At 34.6% G+C, this 24,016-nt stretch overlaps 1 protein-coding gene across 15 annotated transcripts in view; it reads left to right on the top strand.

Moving 5' to 3' along the window:
• Window positions 1-24,016, top strand: part of CAMK2D (calcium/calmodulin dependent protein kinase II delta) — a 312,759-nt gene that overhangs the window by 277,784 nt on the left and 10,959 nt on the right. For all 15 annotated transcript variants that reach the window (XM_049631079.1, XM_049631068.1, XM_049631071.1 and 12 more), the window contains one exon: window positions 23,098-23,173. In XM_049631079.1, coding sequence (XP_049487036.1) covers window positions 23,098-23,173 — 76 coding nt within the window. The remainder of the gene's footprint in view (window positions 1-23,097; window positions 23,174-24,016) is intronic.

The following is a 24,016-nucleotide window of genomic DNA, read 5'->3' as shown; positions in this document are numbered from 1 at the left end:
CTATATTCAAAACCGAATATTATCTTTAATGCTATGTCTGTAAACTCATCAGGAAACTCAGTGTAATGGAAGGACACTATTGGCTTAAAAATAAAAAGGGGTCTTAATGAGGCATAGTTATTACTACCCAAAAACAAACAAAATACGTTTTCCTATTAGAGTTTACTGGTGTTCTCAAAATATGATTTTTTTAGGTCTAAAATTATTGAAATAGTCGTTCCATTTTGAATACATTTCTAGTAAAACATTTTCGTTAATTTGTGTTAAAAACAGCTGTCATCATTGGCCTTTAGTTAGTAGATGGCAACACTAACAGTGAAGCTCTCTAGGATTATGGATGTCCTTAAAGCCAGTGATGTGTAGTAATGGTCCTCTCAGCACTGTCTACATTTGAAGACTGTCCTTTGGTTTGTGGCTGTAGCCAGTTTGCAGGGCCTGTCACTGTATGCCACAATTTCTCTCCACCTCATAATCTGCCCGACACCATTGCTCAGAGTCAGCTACTTCTTCCTGATGGGTATGCATCGGTTTGGTCCATCTGCTGCTCTTTCCCAGAGTTCCAGAGTTGCGTGACACATGTCGAAGTTGGGCTCCTCTGTGCCCTTATGTCATTTCTGTCACTCACCCTGCTTCCAGCATCTCATTACATTGAGCAGCTGCTTGGATCTCTTGCTGCATTTCATCTTTCTTGTGGGTCTAGACCATAGGAGTTCTGTACAGCAAGCAGAAATGTATCGCTATCAGCCTGTGTGTGGGGACTTCATTCTAGTTTATCCTCTTTTTCCTTTTGCTGAAAAATAGATGATGACAATGAACTTGCATAGAATGTTTGCAGAAGGCCCAGTTAAGGGCAAGGGTGTTGACACCTTTATCACTTGAATGGGGCCTGGTATTTGAGGACATCTGGATTTCAAAATCTTGGCTACTCTACACAATCACTTGATTAATGAGCTTTTTGTGTATTTCTTTGTAAATGTGTACATTAGTGGACAATGTGATGACTAAATACTCAGATTCAACTATTCTTAAGTTATCTTTTCAACAGAAGACCGTCATTGCTGGGTAGGATTCCCTGAGGCAGATGATCAGGCGATACCAATCTTCCTCAGATTCCCCTGCAGTAACTCAGCACTTGTCTTACATGCTTTTCTCCCTTCAAGCGAGTCTGCAAATCAAGAAACTTCTGGTTATTTTATTTAAGAACCTTTGATAATTGTGTCATTCCATTAGGTTAAAAGTGTCTTAGAAGATCTGTAGTGCAGTGCATAATAACTTCTTTCAGGTTTCTAATCCAAAATTTGATTTTTAAAAGGGTTTATTTAGAAAAATTCATGTCTGTATGTGTGTATCTTCCTGTCGATCCTTTAACTTTTAAATCAGGATCAATAACTTATAGAACTGATGCAGAATTTATTCTGCTCTACCACCAATATAAAATAACTTCATTTTCTCTTTATTGTTCTTTTTGACATTCCTTTATTTTACCTCCGTACTCATTCATAATTTCTCATTTAGTCTTTGCCTTCTGCTATGTTTGTATCTTAAATTTGTCAGTGACAGCCTCAGGCTTCTTTAGCCATGCCGACAAAATACAGGATCAAAACCACTGCCAACTCTAGCTTAAAACAAAGTCCTAAATCGAAAGGAACAAAACCAATAAAAACATGTAACCATTCATTTCATCATTAGGAAAACACAGGCTCATTCTATGTTAATAGATTTTCACCATTCAAAGTTTCTATAAATGGCTTTCTTAGAAAGTTTGCAAAACCCTGTATACACCTTTAGAAAACAATAGAGCATTATTTAATTAAATAATGCATAAATTCTAAATCATGTATGTTCTAAGACTCCTCCTACCTTAATTTTTGGATTTTTTTTTAAGGTTAAAATATTGTGTTTACAAAACATGCTTTTCATAATGTTTATATAGAGACTGGGCTACAGGTTTAGCATTTTTACGGACAAAGCGTTGTGACATAGAAAACAGATTAATGTATGACATTTTGGCCAGGTTTGGCTCTCCCATAAGACAAAATAGGGTAATTTATTCTAACATACTTTTCTAATACTCATATTTAAAATGACCACCAAGGATCCATATCAAGGCACAACTTGTTAGCTAAATTAACAATTGCCTTTCAGAATTGAAACCTAAAAATATTTGCTAATTGCTGTATTTTTTTGTAGATTATTCCTTGAAAACAGATAAACTCCTGTTTATATTTTATTTTTACATTCACTTTATTTTAGTATTTTTAATGTTATTTTATTTTCATTCAGGTATAGTTAACATACAGTGTTATATTAGTTTCAGGTATAAAATGCAGTGATCCAATACCTCCATACATTACCCAGTGCTTATCATGACAAGTGCCCTCCTTAATCCCCATCACCTATTTCACGCATCCCCCCACCCAGCTCCCCTCTGGTGACCATTAGTTTGTTCTCTGTAATTAAGTCTGTTTCCTGGTTTGTCTCTCCCCCTGACCTTTCTCTCTCTCTCTCTCCCTTTTTTTCCTTCCTTTGCTTGTTTGTTTCGTTTCTTAAACCTCAAATATGAGTGAAATCATATGGTATTTGTCTTTCTCTGACTTGCCTTGTGCAAAAGTGTTTTTGTTTGATGTAGTCCTGATAGTGTAGTTTTGCTTTTATTTCCTGTGCCTCAGGAGACATGTTTAGAAAAATGTTGCTATGTGGATGGAATTGGAAGGTATTATGCCAAGTGAAATAAATCAGTCATAGAAGGACAGATATCATATATTTGCACTCATATGTGGATCTTGAGAAATTTAAGAGAAGACCGTGGGAAAACGGAAGGAAAAAAAATAGTTACAAACAGAGAGGGAAGGAAGCAAACCATAAGAGACTTTTAAATACAGAGAACAAACTGAGGGTGGATGGGGGGGGTGGAGAGGGGAAATGGGTGATGGGCATTGAGGAGGGCACTTGTTGGGATGAGCACTGGGTGTTGTATGTAAGTGACGAACCACAGGAATCTACCCCAAAAACCTAGAGCACACTTTACACACTGTATGTTAGCCAATTTGACAATCAATCAATCAATCAATAGAAATTTTGGACAAAAAAAAAATATTGCTATGGCCAATCTCAGAGACATTACTGCCAGGATGTTTATGGCTTCAGGTCTCACATTTAGCTCTTTAATCTATTTTGAGTTTATTTTTGTGTATGGTATAAGAAAGTGGCCAAGTTTCATTCTTTTGCATGTTGCTGTCCAGTTTTCCCAACACCATTTGTTGAAGAGACTGTTTTTTTTTCCCCATTGGATATTCTTTCTTGCTTTGTTGAAGATTAGTTAATCATATAATTGTGGGTTCATTTCTGGGTTTTCTGTTCTATTCCATTGATCTGAGTGTCTCTTTTTGTGCCAGTACCATACTGTTTTGATTACTATAGCTTTGTAATATAACTCAAGGCCTGGAATTGTGATACCTCTAGTTTTGTTTTTCTTTTTCAAAATTCCTTTGGCTGTTTGTGGTCTTTTGTGGTTCTATATAAATTATAGGATTTTTTGTTCTATCTCAGTGAGAAATGCTGTGTAGGTATTTTGATAGGGATTGCATAAAGCCTGTAGATTGCTTTGGGTAATATAGATATTTTAACAATATTTGTTCTTCCAATCCATGAGCATAGAATGTCTTTCTATTTCTTTGTGTCATCTTCAATTTCCTTTATCAATGTTTTATATTTTTCAGAATACAGGTCTTTCACCTCTTTGGTTTGGTTTATCCTTTGGTATCTATTATTTGGGGGCAATTGCAAATGGGATTGTTTCCTGAATTTTTCCTTTTGCTTCATTATTAGTGTATAGAAGTGCAACAGATTTCTGTAGGTTGAATTTGTATCCTGTGATATTGCTGAATTCATGTATCAGTTCTGGTAGTTTTATGTGGAGTCTTTAAGGATTTCTATACATAGTGTCATGTCATCTGCAAATAGTGAAAATTTTACTTCTTCCTTACCAGCGTGGATGCCTTTTCTTTCTTTTTGTTGTCTAATACCTGTGGCTAGGACTTCTACTACAATGTTGAATAAAAGTGTTGAGAGTGGACATCCTTGTCTTTTTCCTGACCTTAGGAGGAAAGCTCTTAGTTATCCCCCTACTGTGGGTTTTTCATATATGGCCTTTATTATGTGGAGGTATGTTCCCTCTAAACCTACTTTGTTGAGGGTTTTTATCATGAATAGGTGTTGTACTTTGTCAAATGTATCTGCATCTATTGAAATAAGCATATGGTTTTTTTCTTTCATTTTCTTATTGATGTGACATATCACATTGATTGATTTGTGAATATTGAACCACCCTTTCATTCCAGGAATAAATCTCACTTGATTGTGGTGAATGATTTTTTTAATGTATTGTTGGATTCAGTTTGCTAGGACAGTATTTTGTTGAGGATTTTTGCATCTGTGTTCATCACAGATATTGGCCTGTAGTATGTTTTTTGTGTAATTATCTACTTTTGATATCAGGATGATAGTGACCTCATAGAATTTGGAAGTTTTTCTTCTATTTTTTGGAATAGTTTGAGTAGAAAAGGTATTAACTCTTCTTTAAATGTTTGGTAGAATTCACCTGTGAAGCCAGGTGGTCCTGGACTTTATTTGTTGGGAGTTTTTTTATTGCTGATTCAGTCTCTTGCCTGGTAATCAATGTATTCAGATTTTCTATTTCTTCCTTCTTTAGTTTTGATAGGTTAAATGTTTCTAGATATTTATCCATTTTTTCTAGATTGTCTAATTTGTTGGTGTACAGTTTTCATAATATTCTCTTACAATTTGTATTTCTGCAGTGTTGTTATTTCTCCTCTTTCATTAGAGATTTTGTTTATTTGAGTCTATTCTCTTGCTCTCTCTCCCTCTTTGAGGAGTCTTGCCAGAGGTTTATCAATTTTGTTCATCTTTTCATAGAACCACGTCCTGCTTTCATTGATCTGTTCCTTTTTTTTTTTTTTTTTTTTTTTAGTTTCCATATGTTTTATTTCTTCTGTAATCTATTATTTCCTTCTTCCTACTGGTTTCAGGGTGTGTGTGTGTGTGTGTGTGTTGTTTTTGTTTTTGTTTTTATAGCTCCTATAGGTGTAATCTTAGGTTTTTCTTCCTTCTTGTGGTATAAACTTCCCTCTCAGAACCACTTTTTCTGCATCCCAAAGGTTTTGAACAGTTTTGTTCTCATTTCTGTTTCTTTCCGTATACTTTTTGATTTCTTTGATTAATTTCCATATCATAATTAAACTATCAGTTTTTTTAGCTTTGAATTCATTTTAATAATTCAAAGCTTAAACATCTAGCATATACTATTCATAGATAATTAGTTTATATGGAAGTTAACAGTATAAGAGGTAACGAGACTCACAATTTATATAATCAAAAATTTCATAGTCAATAAGATCTAATTTACATTATAATATAGTTGCATATGTATTAAGTGTAAAACTCTTTTTTTACATTTACCTATATTTCCCATTACCTAATAAAAATGGTGCCATAAGCAGCTTAATTTAAAGTTATCTTCAAGTTTTAAAGTATTTTATTACTTTCTCTGTCTCCCTTACCTTTTCAGATTGTAACTTTATTATTTTTTTTAATGATGTAAAAAATATTAGCAAGGATCTGATTGGAATCCAGAGTTTATACTCTTGTTTGTACTTCTTTTATCTAACTTACTTAAAACATGTTGCATAACTTCTCTGTGGCTCAATCTTTACCAGGTCACATAATTTAAATACTGAAATCAATAATACAGAGTTGTAAGGTTTTTATCAACCCTACTTTAATACAATAGATTTTTATGAAGTCTCATATTTTAAAGTGTCCACAATTACACATTATAAAATAGTATAAATATAGATGTTATAAGCTATTCAAAACAATTATAAAAAGACATTCAGGAATAAAGTTGAATTCAGGAATAAATTGCTGCAGTTTTATGGAATATTATTACAATGGGAAAATATGGTCCACTAAACTATATGTTCAAAATGTTATCATAGCACTGATGGACTGTAAAATTAGTACTTTAAACACATCCCAGCAAGAATTATTATGGGGCTGTATTTCATGTTTTTAAGGTATCTACTATCTACAATTACTTTAAATATCTAAACTTATTTTACCTCATACATTTCTATGCAGAAACTATACTTATTTATATTTTATTAGCTATAAATTTATATAATTCTGAAATTATTTATTAGGATAAAATACTTTAATGAAATACTATTTCCTTTGCTGAGTTTGTATTATTTTATGTCTCGATCATTTAGTGATTCTTCTTGTAAATCAATGAAATGGCTTTTTTTTTTTTTTTTTTTTTTTTTTTTTTTGGTATGGACTTCTGCTCAAGTCCCTTTGGTTTGTTCAGGAGGCATTAAGTGTAAGGCAGTCAAATAAATAAATCTGAGTTCTGTGCATTTTTACTATTTTACCTGGTTACAGGTCATTCCAATTCAGACCATGTTAAGTGGAGATATTCTAAGAAGAAGCAGAGAAGGTATTACTGAATGAAAGAGCTTAATGGAAGAGATTATGTAGAAGTAAAGGATTTTTTTTTTGCATCTTGAATAGTGGTATTTTCATTATTCAATTCAAATAGTCAATGAATACTCTGTAGGTACCTTCAGTGTAAGATGTACTAAGTAAGCACTTAGCCACATTTCTTGCCCTGGTGAGTGAGTCTATAAAAGACAAAGACAATTCTGCATGTTAACATACCTTCTTTGTTTCTGGCTGGTATTTAGATAATTATAAAAGAAAGAATAATATGTTCACTAAAAAACAAATATAAGGACACAGCTAGAGTCATATGTGAGCAATACAGAAAATTTCAGATGCATGTAACACATGTAATTCCTAACAAAGAGACCACTGTTTGGATCCAGTTTTGTTTTTTAGAAAAAAATTATTGAGCACCGTTTGTGTGCTGGATTTGATAGACTAGGCTGAGGCTAAAAAGGCTTACATTTTTCCTTATGGAGTTATCAGTCTTATAGTATCCTCTTTAATGAAATTATACCTGGGTACATTTCCCCAGTGAATGGCTATTTTTGCATTAAAATTTTATTCTGTGTTAAAGACAATTTCTTCCAGGATACATGAATAAAATGTACTTAATGAATTAGTCTGTCAGTTTTCTTCCTTTCTTTCCTTTTATATATATATAAAATATATTGTATTATATATTATATAATATTGTATTATATATATTATAATATATATTATATATTATATAATATTGTTTTATATATATATATATGTATATATATATATAATGGTATAACATTTTTTTCCTGGCCAGTGTTGTTTAGCAGAATTTGCCCACCCATTATATTAAAATAAGCATTGTAGTTGATACAGAAAGACTGATTTAATTGTTGGGATTGCAGTGATTTGTTTTATGGTGATAAAATGAATGTCCCTGCTAGAGCCATATTATTCTTAATCACTTATATGTGGGTACTATAGCACCCAAAGGAAACAATTTTCAATATGCAAGTACCTTTGGATGTTTGGTTTGATCTCTTTAGATTAGATGAGAAAATTTAAAAACTACACTTGGGTTTGAACATTCCTAAACTATTCAATTGTGTTTTCTTTAAAAAGAAACCTACATCATACTATCAGTGCAAGTCTGCAGTGTTTTGATGTAATTGCATTATTCCTATATATCATGTCTCCAACCTTTTTTCATATATCTGTGATGAAGTGCCTCTATGAAAACTGAACTTGATATGTCTATGGTATATTCTAGTTCCTTTAATACTCCCAGGTCATCATCTTAGAACTTTCTTTGTCCAAAAAAAAAATAAATAAATAAAACTTTCTTTGTCTCCTCAGTTTTGCTTATACCCTGCATTCAGTCTATCAGTCTATCAGCAAATCCAACGGACTCCCCTTTCAAAATACACACATTTTTTTCCCACTTGACAGCTGCTCACTAACTCTACTCCCACCACCCTGGTCCAAGATAGTATTATCTTTTGGCCATATTATTGATGTGACTTCTTATCCAGTCTACTTGCTTTAGCATTACTTGATTATAGTTTATTCACAACATAGTAGTCAGGGTGACACTTTCAACATATATCAGATTGTATAATGTTTCCACTCTGTATTTTCTAGTGACTGCCAAAGCCATTTTATTATCTTCTTTTTTACTTTTTATTTTTATCCCAGTATAGTTAACATACAGAGTGTTATATTAGTTTCAACATAGTGTGCCAAAGCCCTTTTAGAATTGAACGTCCCTCCATGATGAGAACTTCCACCAGCCATGCCTTCCTTTACCATCTGGCCTCATCTCATGTTATATACCTCAGGAACACTATTCCTGAAATGTATCAAGCAGGTTCCTGCCTTAGGGCCTTTTCACTTGTTGTCCCCTGCCTGTTATGTCTTGATACACATTCCATGTTGCTTGCTGCCTCCTCTTTTTATGTCTCTGATTAAATGATACCCTCTCAGACTTTGATGACCCTGCTTTAAATTGTGCCTTCAAATCCAGCCAATTCCATTCTTCTTCTCTGCTTTGCTTTTCCCCTAGTACTTTATATTATGTGAAATATTTATTTTACTTATTTGTTTAATGTCTCTCTCTTCCTTTACTAGAACGTAAGTTTCTTCAGGGCAGAGATTTTTGTTTTGTCCCCTGCTGTATCTGCAGTATCTAAACCAGTGTTTGGTAATAATAGGAATAACAAATATTAAATTGATAGAGGAAGGAAGTATGGTGGATACCAACCATGCCCTGTCCTACCAGCCAATAAAATGATGACAATACTTTCAACGTTATGATCTCTCCATTTTTATCTTCATGGGTTTTTATGCAGATGCTCTGTGCCCCTCCCCCCATAATTTAGGAGCTAAAAATAAAGAAATTGCAAATGTAAAAAGTAACTCACGTACGATCCTCTTCCTTGTTTGGATGGCACATGTGCTTTGATGTCAAACATATTATGTTTGAATCTCAGCCCAGCCTTTGATGGACTGTGTAATCCAACCCTTTATATAAACCTCTCTGAGTCGTATGTACATTAGAGATGATAGTATCTCAATACTTAACTTTTTATTTTTTACCTTCAAAAGTAGTTTGATATGCTTTATCCTAACAATAATAACAATAATAAAGCATGGTAATGTTCACTAGAGAGATTGTTAGTTAAATGCCTGGTATAATGTCTATCTCATGAGAGCTGCTTAGTGAAATTATATTATTTCTGGCCATTCTTTCCTATTAGTAGATGATATAAGCACCAAGGCTCACAATTAAAAGAGACCATGAATCTAAAGGGACCTGTTTTTTTTTTTTTTTTTTTTTTTTAGAATCAGTGTTTCTATTTCCTAAGCCATTTATTTCAGACAAGTGGGTAAAGATTTATAATTGTTAAGGTCATGTATAGAATTCAGCCAACTTATATACATAAACATAAAAGCTGCCCAAGTACAGAAATATTCATTTTTTGCTTTACACTAAAAGTTCCTACTTTTTGAAAAGGGTTTTATTAAAGAAAGAGTATACCTTTGACTTTTGGTGAATTTTCAAGGTAGATTATGTTAATGTTAATTCACTGTTTTTTCCCTCCATGGTACCATATGCTAGACACTCAATAGATTAATAAATTATTTATGAGGTTTTTGCCATAAGTTAATTTTGTTTGAACACTTAAAATTTTGAGTTCAGAGACATACTTTGTTTGTAATTAAACATAAATGTATTAATGATTCAGCCTTCCCTCATCTAAACCAATCTTTTTATGTTTTCAAGTATTTTGAAAAATTTGCTCAGTTTTGGGGTGCTTGGATGGCTCAGTCGGTTAAGCGTCCAACTTTGGTTCAGGCCATGATCTCGCAATCTGTGAGTTTCGAGCCCCATGTCAGGCTTTGTGCTGACAGCTCGGAGCCTAGAACCTGCTTTGGATTCTGTGTCTCCCTCTCTCTCTCTCTCTCTGCCCCTCCCCTGCTCATGCCTCTGTCTCTGTCTTTCGCTCAAAAGTAAATAAACATAATTTTTTTTTTAATTTGCTCAGTTTTGGCTGTCTTGATTATTCTTGTTGAGAGTAAAAGCATATAGACTGATTGTTTTCCACAAAAGTAAAATATATATTTACAAAGAAGCATATATGTGCAAAATTATTACATACTTATCAAGCAAAATGTCTCAAGAAACATTACATAAAATATCCCTCTTGGAGACTGTAACCTCTTGATAGAAGTTAACGGATCAAGTGTGAGAGACCTATTTGTCTTTTTGTTAAATAATTTATTACAGGATCATTGATTTCTTTAGCATCACTACATGTGGTTATTTAGAGTGTGTCTATCTAGCAAAACACAGATGGAAAATGTTAAGGAGAGAATTTTGGATTTTAGGAAGTTTGAGTAATAGACAAAAACCCCATTGCCATTATGTATTTTCAAATTTAAAAAGCAAAAAAAAGAAAAAAATGCTGCTCCAAAATGTCATTTGTTTATAATTTGAACTAGGGAATATCTTCAGTTGGGAAAATAACTTGTGGTGGTATCTATTTTGAGTATGTTTTTATTCTATACCTATCTTGCTTTACTCAGAAGTCTAGTATTCTAATCAAATATTGTACCACATTATATAAAGTTAAGGTGAATAAAATGTAAAGATATTCCTGAACAGTAGATAAATAACCTCTGAAAAGATTAATGATCTTTAATGACAGAAAAGGCAGCTTACTTTAAAGAGACTGCTATGACTTTTTAAAGATATTTTTGTCAGTGTAGAAACAGTGTGAGTATATGAGATTGTGTATTTTAAATCTTTCTTCAAGAAATAGCTCTTCATTCATAATTTTGCACATAAACAGAGCAGGGTAAGGTGGAATTTAATAATGTCATTTAGGGGCGCCTGGGTGGCTCAGTCGGTTAAGCATCCAACTTCAGCTCAGGTCATGTTCTCACAGTCCATGAGTTCGAGCCCCACGTCGGGCTCTGTGCTGACAGCTCAGAGCCTGGAGCCTGATTTGGATCCTGTGTCTCCCTTTCTCTCTGCCCCTCCCCTGCTCATGCCCTATCTCTCTCTGTCTCAAAAATAAATAAAAACATTAAAAAAAATTTTTAATAATATCATGTAAATAAACAGCTAATAAAAATGAAATGTGGTGTTTACTTGTTATGGAGGATAAAACAAACAAAAAAAACAAGACAAAAAGATGGGTTTTGGATGAAGGTCTGAATCTGTCCCAAAGTTGGTATCCTTAGAGTCTATACTAGAATTTTCTAACATGATCAGGGTTGTGAGTTATTGGAGAATTTCCTCATCAGTGTTATTTAAGTTATACCTCATTTCTCATCATGTTGTGTTGTGTAATCTGTTGATACAAATGCTAGAGATAATTTTTAAAGATGTTTATGGTGGTCTGCCCTGCTGAACTTCCAAGTCAGTATCTCCATGTTAACTCAAAATTATTCTCTATGAAAGATTCTTACTATTATCTTAATCTCATTTATCATTATATAGATATGAATTTTATATGTGTGGACTGTTGATTACTCACCAAACAACCTGAATGGTGTATTTGATGAATGTTCATCATTTGAATTCAACAGATAAAGGCAAAGCAATATTCCCTACTCAAAAATGTACCCATTCTAAGTTACATTTTATAATAATGTGTTAATTTAAGATAATTTACTTTATAATACATGCTAGAATAAAAGTGACAGTAATATGTTCTGAAATATATGGTTCATAAATTATTGTACTCACGTTGGTTAAACAAAGAATAATTTTACTGGTTTGTAAAATTTGGTCAAGATATTACAGCAAGTACTTTTACATTACTTTCCTAAGCTGAATTTAGCACAGAATATCCCAGAGCTGAACTGATTATAGAGTGCCAATATGAGGAATCACTTTAGTAAAAAGCATTTGCTATGAGAACTCACTTAAGAACTTCTGGTCTGATAGGATATTTTTACCTTTCCAAATTAAGCTTTGAAAAATGTAGTAACAAATCACAGAAATGACTCTTGGTCCTAGAAGTCTTACCAGTGCAATCTGTCAAATGCATGGGGACATCAAAAGAGTTATAGGAATTTATAACATTTTGTGAGAGGGACTTGTGTGTGTGTGTGTGCGTGCACGCGTGTGTGTGTGTGTGTGGTGTGTGTGTTGAAAAAAGGAGGTATATGTAAGTAATTTTCCTCTAAGTAAGTTTTCCAAGTTGTGACAAAACATTGTAAATTTATATCCAAACTGACTGCAGCTCCGCCTTTTCACTGCAGTGGTCTTGCATCTCAGAAGGCAACAGTGGTCACATGTATATAGGCACATATGTTACATTGAATGCTGCCTTTGGATGCCATAGACAAACTGACTTATCAAGAGAGTCTATCATTATTCCACAATTTTCGAAATTAAAAATATCTCCTCATTTATGTTATTTGTCCTATAAACTTATTACACTAGTTCCCTAATTTACTATTGATTAGAGAGACTATAGAACTCTTGAATTATGTATGAGTGCGATTGTATTCTATGATATGTTTTGAAAATTGTCCTCTCTCTTCCCATTTCATTGGACCTCATCTGCCCTTTCAGTTCTCATTTATTAATTCTGGAAGCTATGGATTGGATAATGATAGACTTTGTAATGAAAGCACAGCCACTATTTTTGTAGCCGTTGAAGATGAGAATTAGCTAGAAAGTATGGAGTTTCAATGACAGGCGATGCTGCTACCTATTTGGGGGAATGGTTCAAAATGGGACAAGTAGACGTACTTAATGCTTAGAAAAAAGTGACATGACATTCTTAGAGTTAAAATATCTATACAGTGGTAGGTGATAAAAAAAAAAAAAAAACGCTTTCACTTCAGCCTTACTGAGACAACACTGGTATGAGAAACTTCGAAATATGACTAAGAGTTGTGTGAACATGGAGATAAGGAGAAAAGACTTCAGAAAATCAGACTGGGCTCAATAAATATGGAGGCAGAATACTATTTTTGTGTACTCTTACTGTGTTCAGTCTCAGTCTTTCTCAAAAATCACATCACACTTCAATTAATTTTGGTAGGGTTTTTTGTTTGTTTGCTTGCTTTTTATTTTTGCTTTGTGCAAAACAAAGATTTAAAATGGTTTTGGAGTATAGAGAACATGCTGTTAAGTTTATCTTACATTCTTGGTCCCAGGGAGCATTTACAAACCTACCAGTTGAATTATTCAGAAAAGTGTAGTTACAAATAAACTTATCCAAGAATATACTGAATTCTATTTTTTTCTAAATTCAAACTGTATACTTTTTATATAGGAATGGAATAAGTTATTAAAAATAAAATATCAAGCTAAACCACAATAGAAACCATTGGGGGAGAAAAACTTACTCATGACTGCACAGGGTTTTAACCCTTCTCTCTCTCTCTCTCTCTCTCTCTCTCTCTCTCTCTATATATATATATATATATATATATCTATATCTATATCTATCTATATCTATCTATCTATCTATCTATATATACATACATACATATATATATATATGTATATATAGATAGATATAGATAGATAGATATAGATAGATGTAGATATAGATATAGATATATACATACATACATACATATACATACTTAGTTCTGGCTATTCATATTGCATAACAGAGCATTAACACTTTGACAATTACTTTTGACCATAAAGACACATGCTTCTTTTGGCTGATATTATGTAAAATTAACTGGAGGGGTTAATTGGACTCATTATAGTTCCAGGGTCTGGGGAAGGCTGGATTTCCTTCTTGTCAAAAAACAAAACAAAACAAAAATTTTCCAGATATTTAAAAATTCTATCTCATTGTCTCCTTTTCAAGTCTGATTATTTTCTTTTGAGAAAATAACTTTATCACCTTGGTTCTACAGTGGAGGAAACAGATACTCATTGAGAATGCTTAGTATCTTTGTTTCATTCAAGTGTACAAACTTGAATGCTAGTAGACTATGGTTTTTTAAAGATATAATTAATATACAGCATACAGCACTAAATAAGTTTATATGTAACAAATGAATTTGGTTTACATATATTGTGAAATGATTACCATAGTAGGTTTAGTTAACACTTAACATCTAATATAGATATAAAAAAAGAAATGTTTAAAAAAGTTTTTTTCTTCTGGTAAGAACTCTTGGGATGGACTTTTGAACAACTTTCACATATACCATCCAACAGTGTTAACTGTAGTCACCACGTTGTACATGACATCCTTAGGACTTATTTACCTTATAACTGCAAGTCTGTACCTTTTTTTTCAAGTTTATTTGTTTTGAGAGAGAGAGTGCCAGCAGAGGAGGGACAGAGAGAGAGGAAGTGAATCCCAGGCAGGCTCTGCACTGTCAGCACAGAGCCTAACACAGGGCTCGATCTCATGAACTGGAAGATCATGACCTGAACTGAAATCAAGAGTTGGACACTTAACTGACTGAGCCACCCAGGCGCCCTGCAAGTCTGTACCCTTTGAACATCTCCCTCCAATTCCCCCTTCTCCTATCCCAGTACTGCCTATGGTAACCAGAAATCTGATCTCTTTTTCTATGAGTTGTTTGTCTGGTTGGGAGATTCCACATATAAGTAAAAGCATACAGTATTTGTCTTCCTCTCTGTGACTTACTTCACGTAGCATAATACCCTCAAGTTCGACCCACATTGTTGAGGAGACTGCAGTTTAATCCTCAAGCAATTGATGTGAATCTTTGAACCAATTTCTTAAAATCTTTTTCTTCCATGTCATCAACTCTTAATTGGAAGTGGTACCACACCTATCTGATTCACACAAATCTTAATACTAAAATACTCAATGGTATTCACAATGTTGTGCTGTTTCTAGCTTCTACAAGTCAGTTGGGGATACCAGAACAGTTATTCAATTGCTTTAATGTGGCTGGACTGAATTCTTCCATATAAGCAAATATTCTACATAACTACATATAGTTTCTCTATACTCTAAAACTTAACGTAAGCCATTTTTAATGAAAGTCTTTATAAGTATACATCCCTTAATTTTTTACAAAAAATAGTAAATATTTTACTTCTTTACATCTAGAATCATTTTAGGAATGACATGGTCATATTTTGTAACCCAATGATATCCTCACAAACTTTTTTAAAAATGTAAACCTATTTTCACTTATACTAAATGATCCCAATGCTAGAGTTTTTTTGTTTTTAAATATTTGTTAATCATCTATTGCCAAGTCATAGAAATTTAACAGGGCTAAGATTAATAGCACTTCTTCTCCCAATTAACATTTTATGCTTTGAAACTAAGAGCAGTTTTTATAGAGCAAAGTACAAAGATGATTTGAATAATTTAGTTTTGTAATCTTAAGAAACACTAGTGATTAAAGAGCTGAGTAATTGATGTCGTTCAACAGGTGACTTCTGGGTAAGTGAGCTTTACAACAATTCTTGAAAGCATTACTGAGGAGAAATTTGGTAATTTCCAGCTCTTAATTTAAGTAATATATTCCAGGGTAAACCAGGCAACTCTAAAATCTTTTATGGGCTTGATTTTAAAAGCCAAAATAATAGAAAATATTCTCCTGAATGTTAATACATGAAACTAGTGAAATAAAAATGAAATCACTAAGAAGCAAGCTGTTAATTGCATAGGAAATGCGAAACAGCTTAGTTGATAGGCACCTTTTTCTATAAACTACCAATAGCATGAAAATGATCCTAATTTGTATATTTGCCGAAGATAATAACTATTGCTAAGAGTTATTTTCGTTAATGGCAGTGTGGAAAAAGACAATGAAACCATGGGGCACCCAGTTTTGTGAAATCGGTATAATAATTAATTACAACCTTGGCACAGTAATTAAGTAGTCAGTCACCTTGCCAGAGTAAGTTCAAAGGCACTCAGGTGGTTCATTTAAGTTTATTATTTCAAAATATTGAATTAGGCACTGTGGGCTGGAAAGGAACATAGATTAGTGAATTAAACAGATACCTCAGCCAAATAAAGTTCCAGCCCTGGCACAGCTTCTGACTTTGCTGGATGACTTGAGCAAGTCACTTAACCTCCCTGTCCTTCAAGTCTCTGGCAGCCAAGTGCCCAATACCTCTGAGATATGTAAAAAGAAGTTAAATTAAATAGAACTATACCTCTTGGCAAAAAGTAAATGAGCAGAATTGCTAATGAGCTAATAGACCCCAAAAAGCTAAAATTTTAATTGTGCAACTTTTGATCATTAAGTAGTCTTTAGGCACAGTTCACTAAAAGATTTCAGTGTATGATACTGTGCTAACATTTTAGTAAAGATCAACTTGCATCTATAAATTCAGTTCATTTCCTAGTCTGAGTTTCACAGTAGACAAGATAGACGCCTGAGTAAGGTTAATTGTCAAATGGTTTCATCTCAGCAAACTTCTTAATCCAAAACCTATAACTACTGGAAAGTTCAAGCTTGAATAACTAGGATATTTCTCTGAACTCAGTTCTCTTGAAAAGAAATTACAAGTTTAAACATTGGCTAGATATGCCTAGTTTATCTTACTAGATCTATACAAATTACTCTGGCATCTAAAATACCATGGCGTCACACAGAGTGGTCATTCTGCTGATTCTGAGCTATGCAAGATCCGTAAGTTCTTTTTTTTTTTTTTAAGGGATTTTGTGTGTTTTTAAGTTTATTTATTTATGACAGAGAGAGAGATTGAGACAGAGAGAGACAGAGAGACAGCATGAGGGAGCAGGGTGGGGCAAAGAGGGAAAGAGAGAATCCCAAGCAGGCTCCATGCTGTCAGCACAGATCCTGATGCAGAGCTTGAACCCATGAACTGTAAGATCATGACCTGAGCCTAAACCAAGAGTTGGACACTTAACTGACTGAGCCACCCAGGTGCCCCCATAAGTGCCTTTTCAGTTAGCACAGTTACTTTCAAACTGCTGCCAGACGTGATCATCACCAGCATACTTGGCATTTATCTAATGTTTCAAAATGTATATAATATTTTATACACCTCATCTATGTATTCATATGTGCATGCATTTATAGGAATTTATTCAGTGCCAGGTGTTGAAGGTAGAAAACTGTCAAGTCCTGCCTGAGCAGATTTATGAACATCCTGTGATAATGCTTTAGGAAGACTGCAGTATAACCAAAGAGTTGTGAATAGCACTTAGGAAAGGCTGTAGGAAAGAGAGAACTTTGGAGCAGAATATTGAAGGTTTCCAGACAGAAGAGGGAGAGTTTTCAGACAGAAGAAATGGTAAGAAGAAAGGCAAAACATTATCAAAGAGCCAGGATTAGTTGAGGAAAAGTGAGACACTTGGTGTAGTTATAGAATACGTTATATGGGACTCCTGGGGGAAAAGAAGTGTGAAGAGTCAAAGCTAGAAAAATAAAGTAGGAAGATCTTTCAAGAACAAAGAATATTGGGCTTGGCTTCTAGACAGTGGGGGAAAGGCATGGTTAGCCCTATTCTACAGAGATGATTTTACAACAGTGAGGGGTGGAGAGTGGGAGTGAGTGGGATGTGACCTTGGAGCAGGAGTGGTTAGGAACTTCTATGAGCCTGAATCAGAGAAGTGGCCATTAGCCTAAAGAGGAATAAATGGATCTGAGAAAGATGTAGATGAGTGAAGAAGAACTGGTGATCAGCTATATGAAGAACTGAAAGAAAAGGAAGTGTCAAGGCTTTTGGTTTGGGTAACTGAGCAGATTATGTCATCACTATCCAAGGTGAGTGATAGAAGACAAGCAGCAGGTTTCTCAGGGAAGATACTTGAGGTCCATCTTGGCACCCTACTAGGTCTGAAATGCCAGAGTAACTGGAGATGTTACAAATCAGATAGAAATATGAACTTGGAGCCCAGAAAGGTTTAAGGTTAGTGATAGAGATTTGGCAGTCTTCATTATATGGTTAAAGCCAGAAGAATAAATGAGATTGCCAAGGGCAAGCAAACAGACGAAGAGGCTACATCCATGATGTAGGAGACATCATGTAGATGATAATGGAAAATTAAATGACTTGTGGAGGACAATATGAGGACAAAGGAGAGAACAGAGTCTAGAAGTAACCCAAGGTTTTGAGCTGGGAGACCAGTAAAATTGTGGTTGCATTAGCAAAAATAAGGAAGTCAAAAAGAGAAAGAAATTTGATGGTTAGTTTTAGACAAGTTGAAGAGTATTTTCTTTCACTGTCAGTAAACAATAAGGTAAGCTTCTTAAAATCTGAATTGTTTTATTAGTTGTATATTTTTTAAAGGCTCTCTGACCATCATTTAAAAATGAAGTATTTATATGTTGGAAAGGCCACTGGATTGGGAATCAGAAAGCGCTTGAGTCTGTTCTGGACCCATTGTTCATTCAAATATTTATTAAGCATGTACTATGCTAGATGTTGGGTTGCAGTGGTAAGTTATCTGCCCCTGTGGAGCTTACAAATAGAGAAAATGTAATCAAATCCACACAAATAAATATGTAAATTCTAGTATGCTAGGTGCTTTTAAACAGCAGTTGTAGGAGAAGATAAGTGTGAATTTATAACATGGAGACCTCTCCTAAAATGAGGGTCAGAGAAGGCTTTTTCAATGAAATAATAGTTGAGATCTGATAAAAGAAGTGGAAGCAAAGATGGGGGACCGTTCTCCAAGAGAGGATAATATATACGGGCTAACACTAGAAGGCAGTTTGGCCATTTTCCATTTCTGAGAGTAGGCTGTATGGGTGGAGTGGAGAGGATAAAGTAAAAGGGCCTTTGAATGAGTCTGGTGAGATGAGCAGAGTCGAGATTATGCCAGATTTCATAGTGTCTCTTCAGATAACTTACTATGAAATGATGGGTGCTTACACCAGAGTGGTGGTGAAGAAGGTAAGAACTAATATGTAATACATTTTATTTTTTTAATTTAAAAAAAAAATGTTTAATGTTTATTTGAGAGAGAGAGAGAGAGAGAGAGAGAGAGAGAAACAGAACATGAGTGAGGGAGGGACAGAGAGAAAGGGAGATAGAGAATTTGAAACAGACTCCAGGCTCTGAGCTATCAGCAAAGAGCCCCACGCAGGGCTTGAACTCACGAACCACGAGTTCATGACCTGAGCTGAAGTCGGACGTTTAACCAACTGAGCCATCCAGGCACCCCAATATGTAATATATTTTAAAAGGCAAAATCAACAGAACTTGAAAGATTGGATGGGGTGTGTAGGATAAGGGGTTCAAAGATGATTCTCAGGTTTCTGGCTTATGCAACTGGATGATGATGTTGCCATTTACCAAGAGGGAGATCCCTGGAAAAGCAAATAGATTTGTGCAGGTAGAAGTTCATTAGATCAGTTTAGCGTATGTTGGGTTCAAGATGCATTTGAGATATCCAAATGAAGATTCCAAAATAGGCACTGACACACAGAGGTAGAGGAAAAGACTAGAAAAAAGGAAGTAACAATGTGCCAGTCACTGGGACATAAATAGCAATATAAAACACTGGTGTGGGAGGGTTCAGAAGGATACAGTGTATGTTGAGAAGGGCCTCAAATTGAACCTTTGAAAGGAATTGAAACATTTAAAGTCCAGGTAGAGAAAGAGAACATAGTAAATAAGAGTTCATATGATCACACAATTATTAAGCAGGAAAGCAGTAAAAGTATTTCAAGATGGAGGGAAGGAGTAATCAGCAAACTCTGTGTCCCTTGGTCAGTGCCTATATTCTCTGTACTTACCTGTAAAACCGGTAAGTAATGTTTGTGTGCATATCCCAGAGCGTTGTTGATCATCGTTCAGATCTGATAATGTTTGAGAAATGTTGAAATCTATCCATTGTTTTATTATGTACTTATTCTCAGTTCCCAGGGTTTCTTGTTTTGTTGGTTAGTTTTTAACACTGGGACCATTCACATCCTTATCTAACTCTAACAGTCCTCTTTGGAAAAATAAGGGAGCCAAAAAGAATATGAATTTGAACATAAAAATGTTCCTAGGTCTTTTGCATGGTTGCATGGGAAGCAATTACACTCAGAATCTGAAACATCTCTCCCACTTACTTTTCTCTCCTGCCTTTCCCCTAGGAACCTGGAAATCCCCACAAACTACTTTGGGACTTATGGGTATAGGCTTCAGTACCTTTATTCTGTAAATGAAACTACTGAGTAATCAGTCCCCAGTGATTAAAATGCTAGCTAAAGATGGAAAAACTTCTGGTATGCAGGGAATGCCATATTGGTACAATTTTCCTTCATCTGAATTGTTAAATAGTGACACATCACAAGCTGTCCCCAGTTTGAATTCTGGAGTGGTCATTACTTGATATTTAGGAAGAGGGAAGGCCAGACGATAGGGGTACCTTTCTACAGAAGATAGGCACCCAGGCACCTAGCACAGTGACTGTCCCTTAACCTCACTTCTGAGAAGTAGATTGTCCCTTATCCTCACTGTTCGACAGCAAGCACCAAAACCTCACCTCACTCTTCCTGTAGGTCACTGTGGCAATAGTCCCAACCACAGTAGACTACTATATACAAATGATTCATTTCCAGACTTCTGCTTTCCTTTAAAGAGTCAGCTGTCATGTGCTACCTATGACTCACTCAGGCTCCTTTGCCCCAGGGAAGTAAGCACTCTAAAGATTCCTGAGTTCCAGGGCCTCTGAAGCCAAGATTGTCATGTTGTTTTCCTGATGATGCAGCACAGAAGCATTCTCACTAATTCCCACTTGCTGTGCTGCCAGCTAAAGGACCATTGTTTCTGAGCCTAAGAACTAAGAGAGAAGGCAATTTGTGTTGCTTTGATTGTGCAGGACAAAAATTAAGCCAGTTGTAGCTTGTAAACTATTAAAGAGATAATAAGTATTTCCACAGTGACTCACAGTATGAGAGATGGCCATACCTAAAGCCGATATTCTAATTCCATATTTTGTTTATCAGGGAAGGTAGAGATGTTGAGAAAATTCAGAACGTGACCTTGAACTTTTCATGCTCTGTAAACTGAGCCTTAGCCTAATGAAGCTCTACAAAGGGTACTGATTTCACATTCGTTTTTCTTCCATCTCATTTTTAAAAATTCACATTTTCTAAACTGTAGTTTTTTACTTAGCAAACTAGGAAATATATTAGCTTTAAACAAGGATTTAATTTTGAGGAGGTTTTGATAGTCACATTTTCTTAATCTCCTTTTCTGAGCACCAGTGTCCTTTATATTCCAGAATCGGGTCAGCTGTCATGCACTTTTGCCAAATGTTCATACTGTTGAGGCCAGAAACAGATGAATCACTTATTGCCTAACTAAATTAAGCTAAAATGTGCCACTGGTGGCATCCCTATTACAGAATTATTCCCTGCTACTACTGGTGTCAGTATGTTTTGGTGTTGGATATATTCTAGATATTCATAAATCAACTGAACAAGGGCAAAAAATGTTTTAAATGTGTGTAGAAGCTAAGAAACTTTGTTCTTTTTTCATAATATAAAAGAAAGTTAATAATGTAACTAAAATGAAATCTAACCTATATAGTTATTTTTTTATATTATTAACCTTGGCATTATTAACAGTCATATTTTATAGGGTAGTCTCATATAGTATAAGTGAGGTTAGGTTTACAGAATATTTATTTTCAATAAGGAACATCATAACTTGGAAAATGTAAGCACTTTGTGGTTAAAACATGTTTAATAATGATCAGTTTCATTAAAAATACATATTGGTTGCCTTTAATCAATAACAAAATGGGGTGCCTGGGTGGCTTGGTCGATCAAGTATCCAACTCTTGATCTCAGCTCAGGTCATGATCTCACAGTTGGTGAGTCCTCAGCCAGGCTCTGCGATGACAGTGCAGAGGCTGCTTAGGATTCTGTCTCCCCTTCTCCCTGCCCCATCCCTGCTTGCACTCTCATTCATTCTCTCAAGATAAATAAACAAACTTTGGAAAAAAAAATTATCTAAAACCAGACTTCTGCTTTTTCTGTTACGAATAGCAGCTTCACTAAGATAGAATGAATATAACTCTTTGTGACTCTCCTAGTTAATTTCCAGTGATTTAAGGAAGTATCACAATGTTCTTAAAGCAAAACTCATAGAAATTTAAATTTTAAAAATTCCATGCATTAATTTCATTAGTAACAATAGAATTCTGAAATCAAAAGATTATCATTAATGGCAGTTGATCAAATTCACACATTTATTGAGCACCTATTTTAAAGACATTGGAATAAAACTTAGAGGATGCAAAAAATAGCCTCCCCCCACCCCGCCCCAAGGGAGCTTTTAATTTAACTAGAAAGACCATCACACAGTGAACAAAGTTTAATAACAATTTAAAACTAGTAATGATTTAACTAAAAAAGGTGTTGTGGTATTATAGCATATGCTTCATTACCAAATGAATGATACACTGTAGGCATTCAGAAAAGGCAAGGAACATTTGCAAATGGAATCAGAAAGGAATTTACTGAATAAGTGGGATTTGAGCCAAGCCAACTATTAATAATTTTACCAATTGTGGGCTGGAAATAGAAACAAAGCATGTTTGGTGTTGGAATTGACAGCTCTTCAGGGAGGTTCCATCGAACTATCTGCCTATGTCCACATATTGATTCATATGTTGGTTTTCCAATTCATAGAGTTCACTGAAGGCCATTTGTCTAAATATGATGTCATTTACAGTGTTAGCATCCCCTTTTGCAGAGTTGGTTGAGCTGAACGGTAAAAAGTATCTGAAGTGTCTCAATGTAAAAGATCCTCTGTATTCTGAAGATAGACATACATCTGTTAAATGTTCAAAGAAAAAAAAATTACAAACCCAATTATGTTGATGAAGGTAATGAGAACTTATTTAAAAAATATAGCCTGGAATTTCTAGGTGACTAAAGGTCCTGTTAAAATGCAGATTCTGAATCTGTAGGTCTGGAGTAGACCTGAGAATCTGTGAGTCTTACAGCCTCCCAAAAGAAGTCGATGATGCTGATCTCTGCACTATAAACAGCAAGATTGTAGAGAGAATAACACCATGTTTGGGGGACGGATGGGTCTTAAATGTTAAAACTCTAAGAAAAATAGCAATATTGTTAGAGTTTTATGAGAACAAAGGACAAAAGCCACATAAAATAATCTATCTTTGCCTTTAGCACGAAAGCAAGAAATTATCAAAGTCACTGAACAACTGATTGAAGCTATCAACAATGGGGACTTTGAAGCTTACACGTGAGTAGAGGCACATTTATTTTGCTTTCATGCATGTGAACAAAATATTTTATATATGAGTGCATTCTTCAGTGTACCAGAATTCATGTATATTTAACCCCAGGTTTGAGGTCAATGATAGCTTTATTTCATAAATAGGATTTACAGAGGAAACACAAAGCTTCTGATAGGAGGATTGGTGCTCTCCCGGTCAATGCACAGACTTGTAATCACCCACTCCTCCATATGGGGAAGGCATTCCAGGCAGAGCATCCATGAGAGCAAAAACACAAGAGACAGGAAAGCACATAGAAGTACATTTTGGTTTAAGAGATGTTTTGCCTCGCAGCTCTGTCAAGATCCTGGGACAGAGAGAGATCAGAAGGAGACATGAGGCAGCCTTCTACCTCTTGGGCCAGCACGCCTCAACCTTTCTTTGTCTCTTTTATGAGTTTGTCTCTTAGGTAACAGTTTATTTGAAGAAACTCCCAATGCTTAAAGTTTATGAACTACTGGACCATAAGGTATATAAAGGAAATCAAGTAAAAATAAAGCATTCAAATAAATAGGCTTATTTCACAAAGTATGTAGGTCAACAAGCTAACTATTTGGACAAAGATAAAAATCAGTCCAAGCCTCCCTCTTACTCCATACGAGGAGCTCCTCTTGAATGAAAGAGTTCAATGCAAAAAGATTGAATTTGATCTCTGATTGGAAAGACCTAAATTTAAAAGCAGAGAAAGTAATGACAAATGAGAAGATAAAATGATTAGGCTACCCAAATAGATAAAACTTGTATACGAAAGAAAGAAAAGAAAAGAAAAGAAAAGAAAAGAAAAGAAAAGAAAAGAAAAGAAAAGAAAA

The sequence above is a fragment of the Panthera uncia genome, chromosome B1, assembly GCF_023721935.1.
Source record: "Panthera uncia isolate 11264 chromosome B1, Puncia_PCG_1.0, whole genome shotgun sequence".
Classification (NCBI taxonomy): domain Eukaryota; kingdom Metazoa; phylum Chordata; class Mammalia; order Carnivora; family Felidae; genus Panthera; species Panthera uncia.
This window is presented reverse-complemented; position numbering and strand designations above follow the sequence as displayed.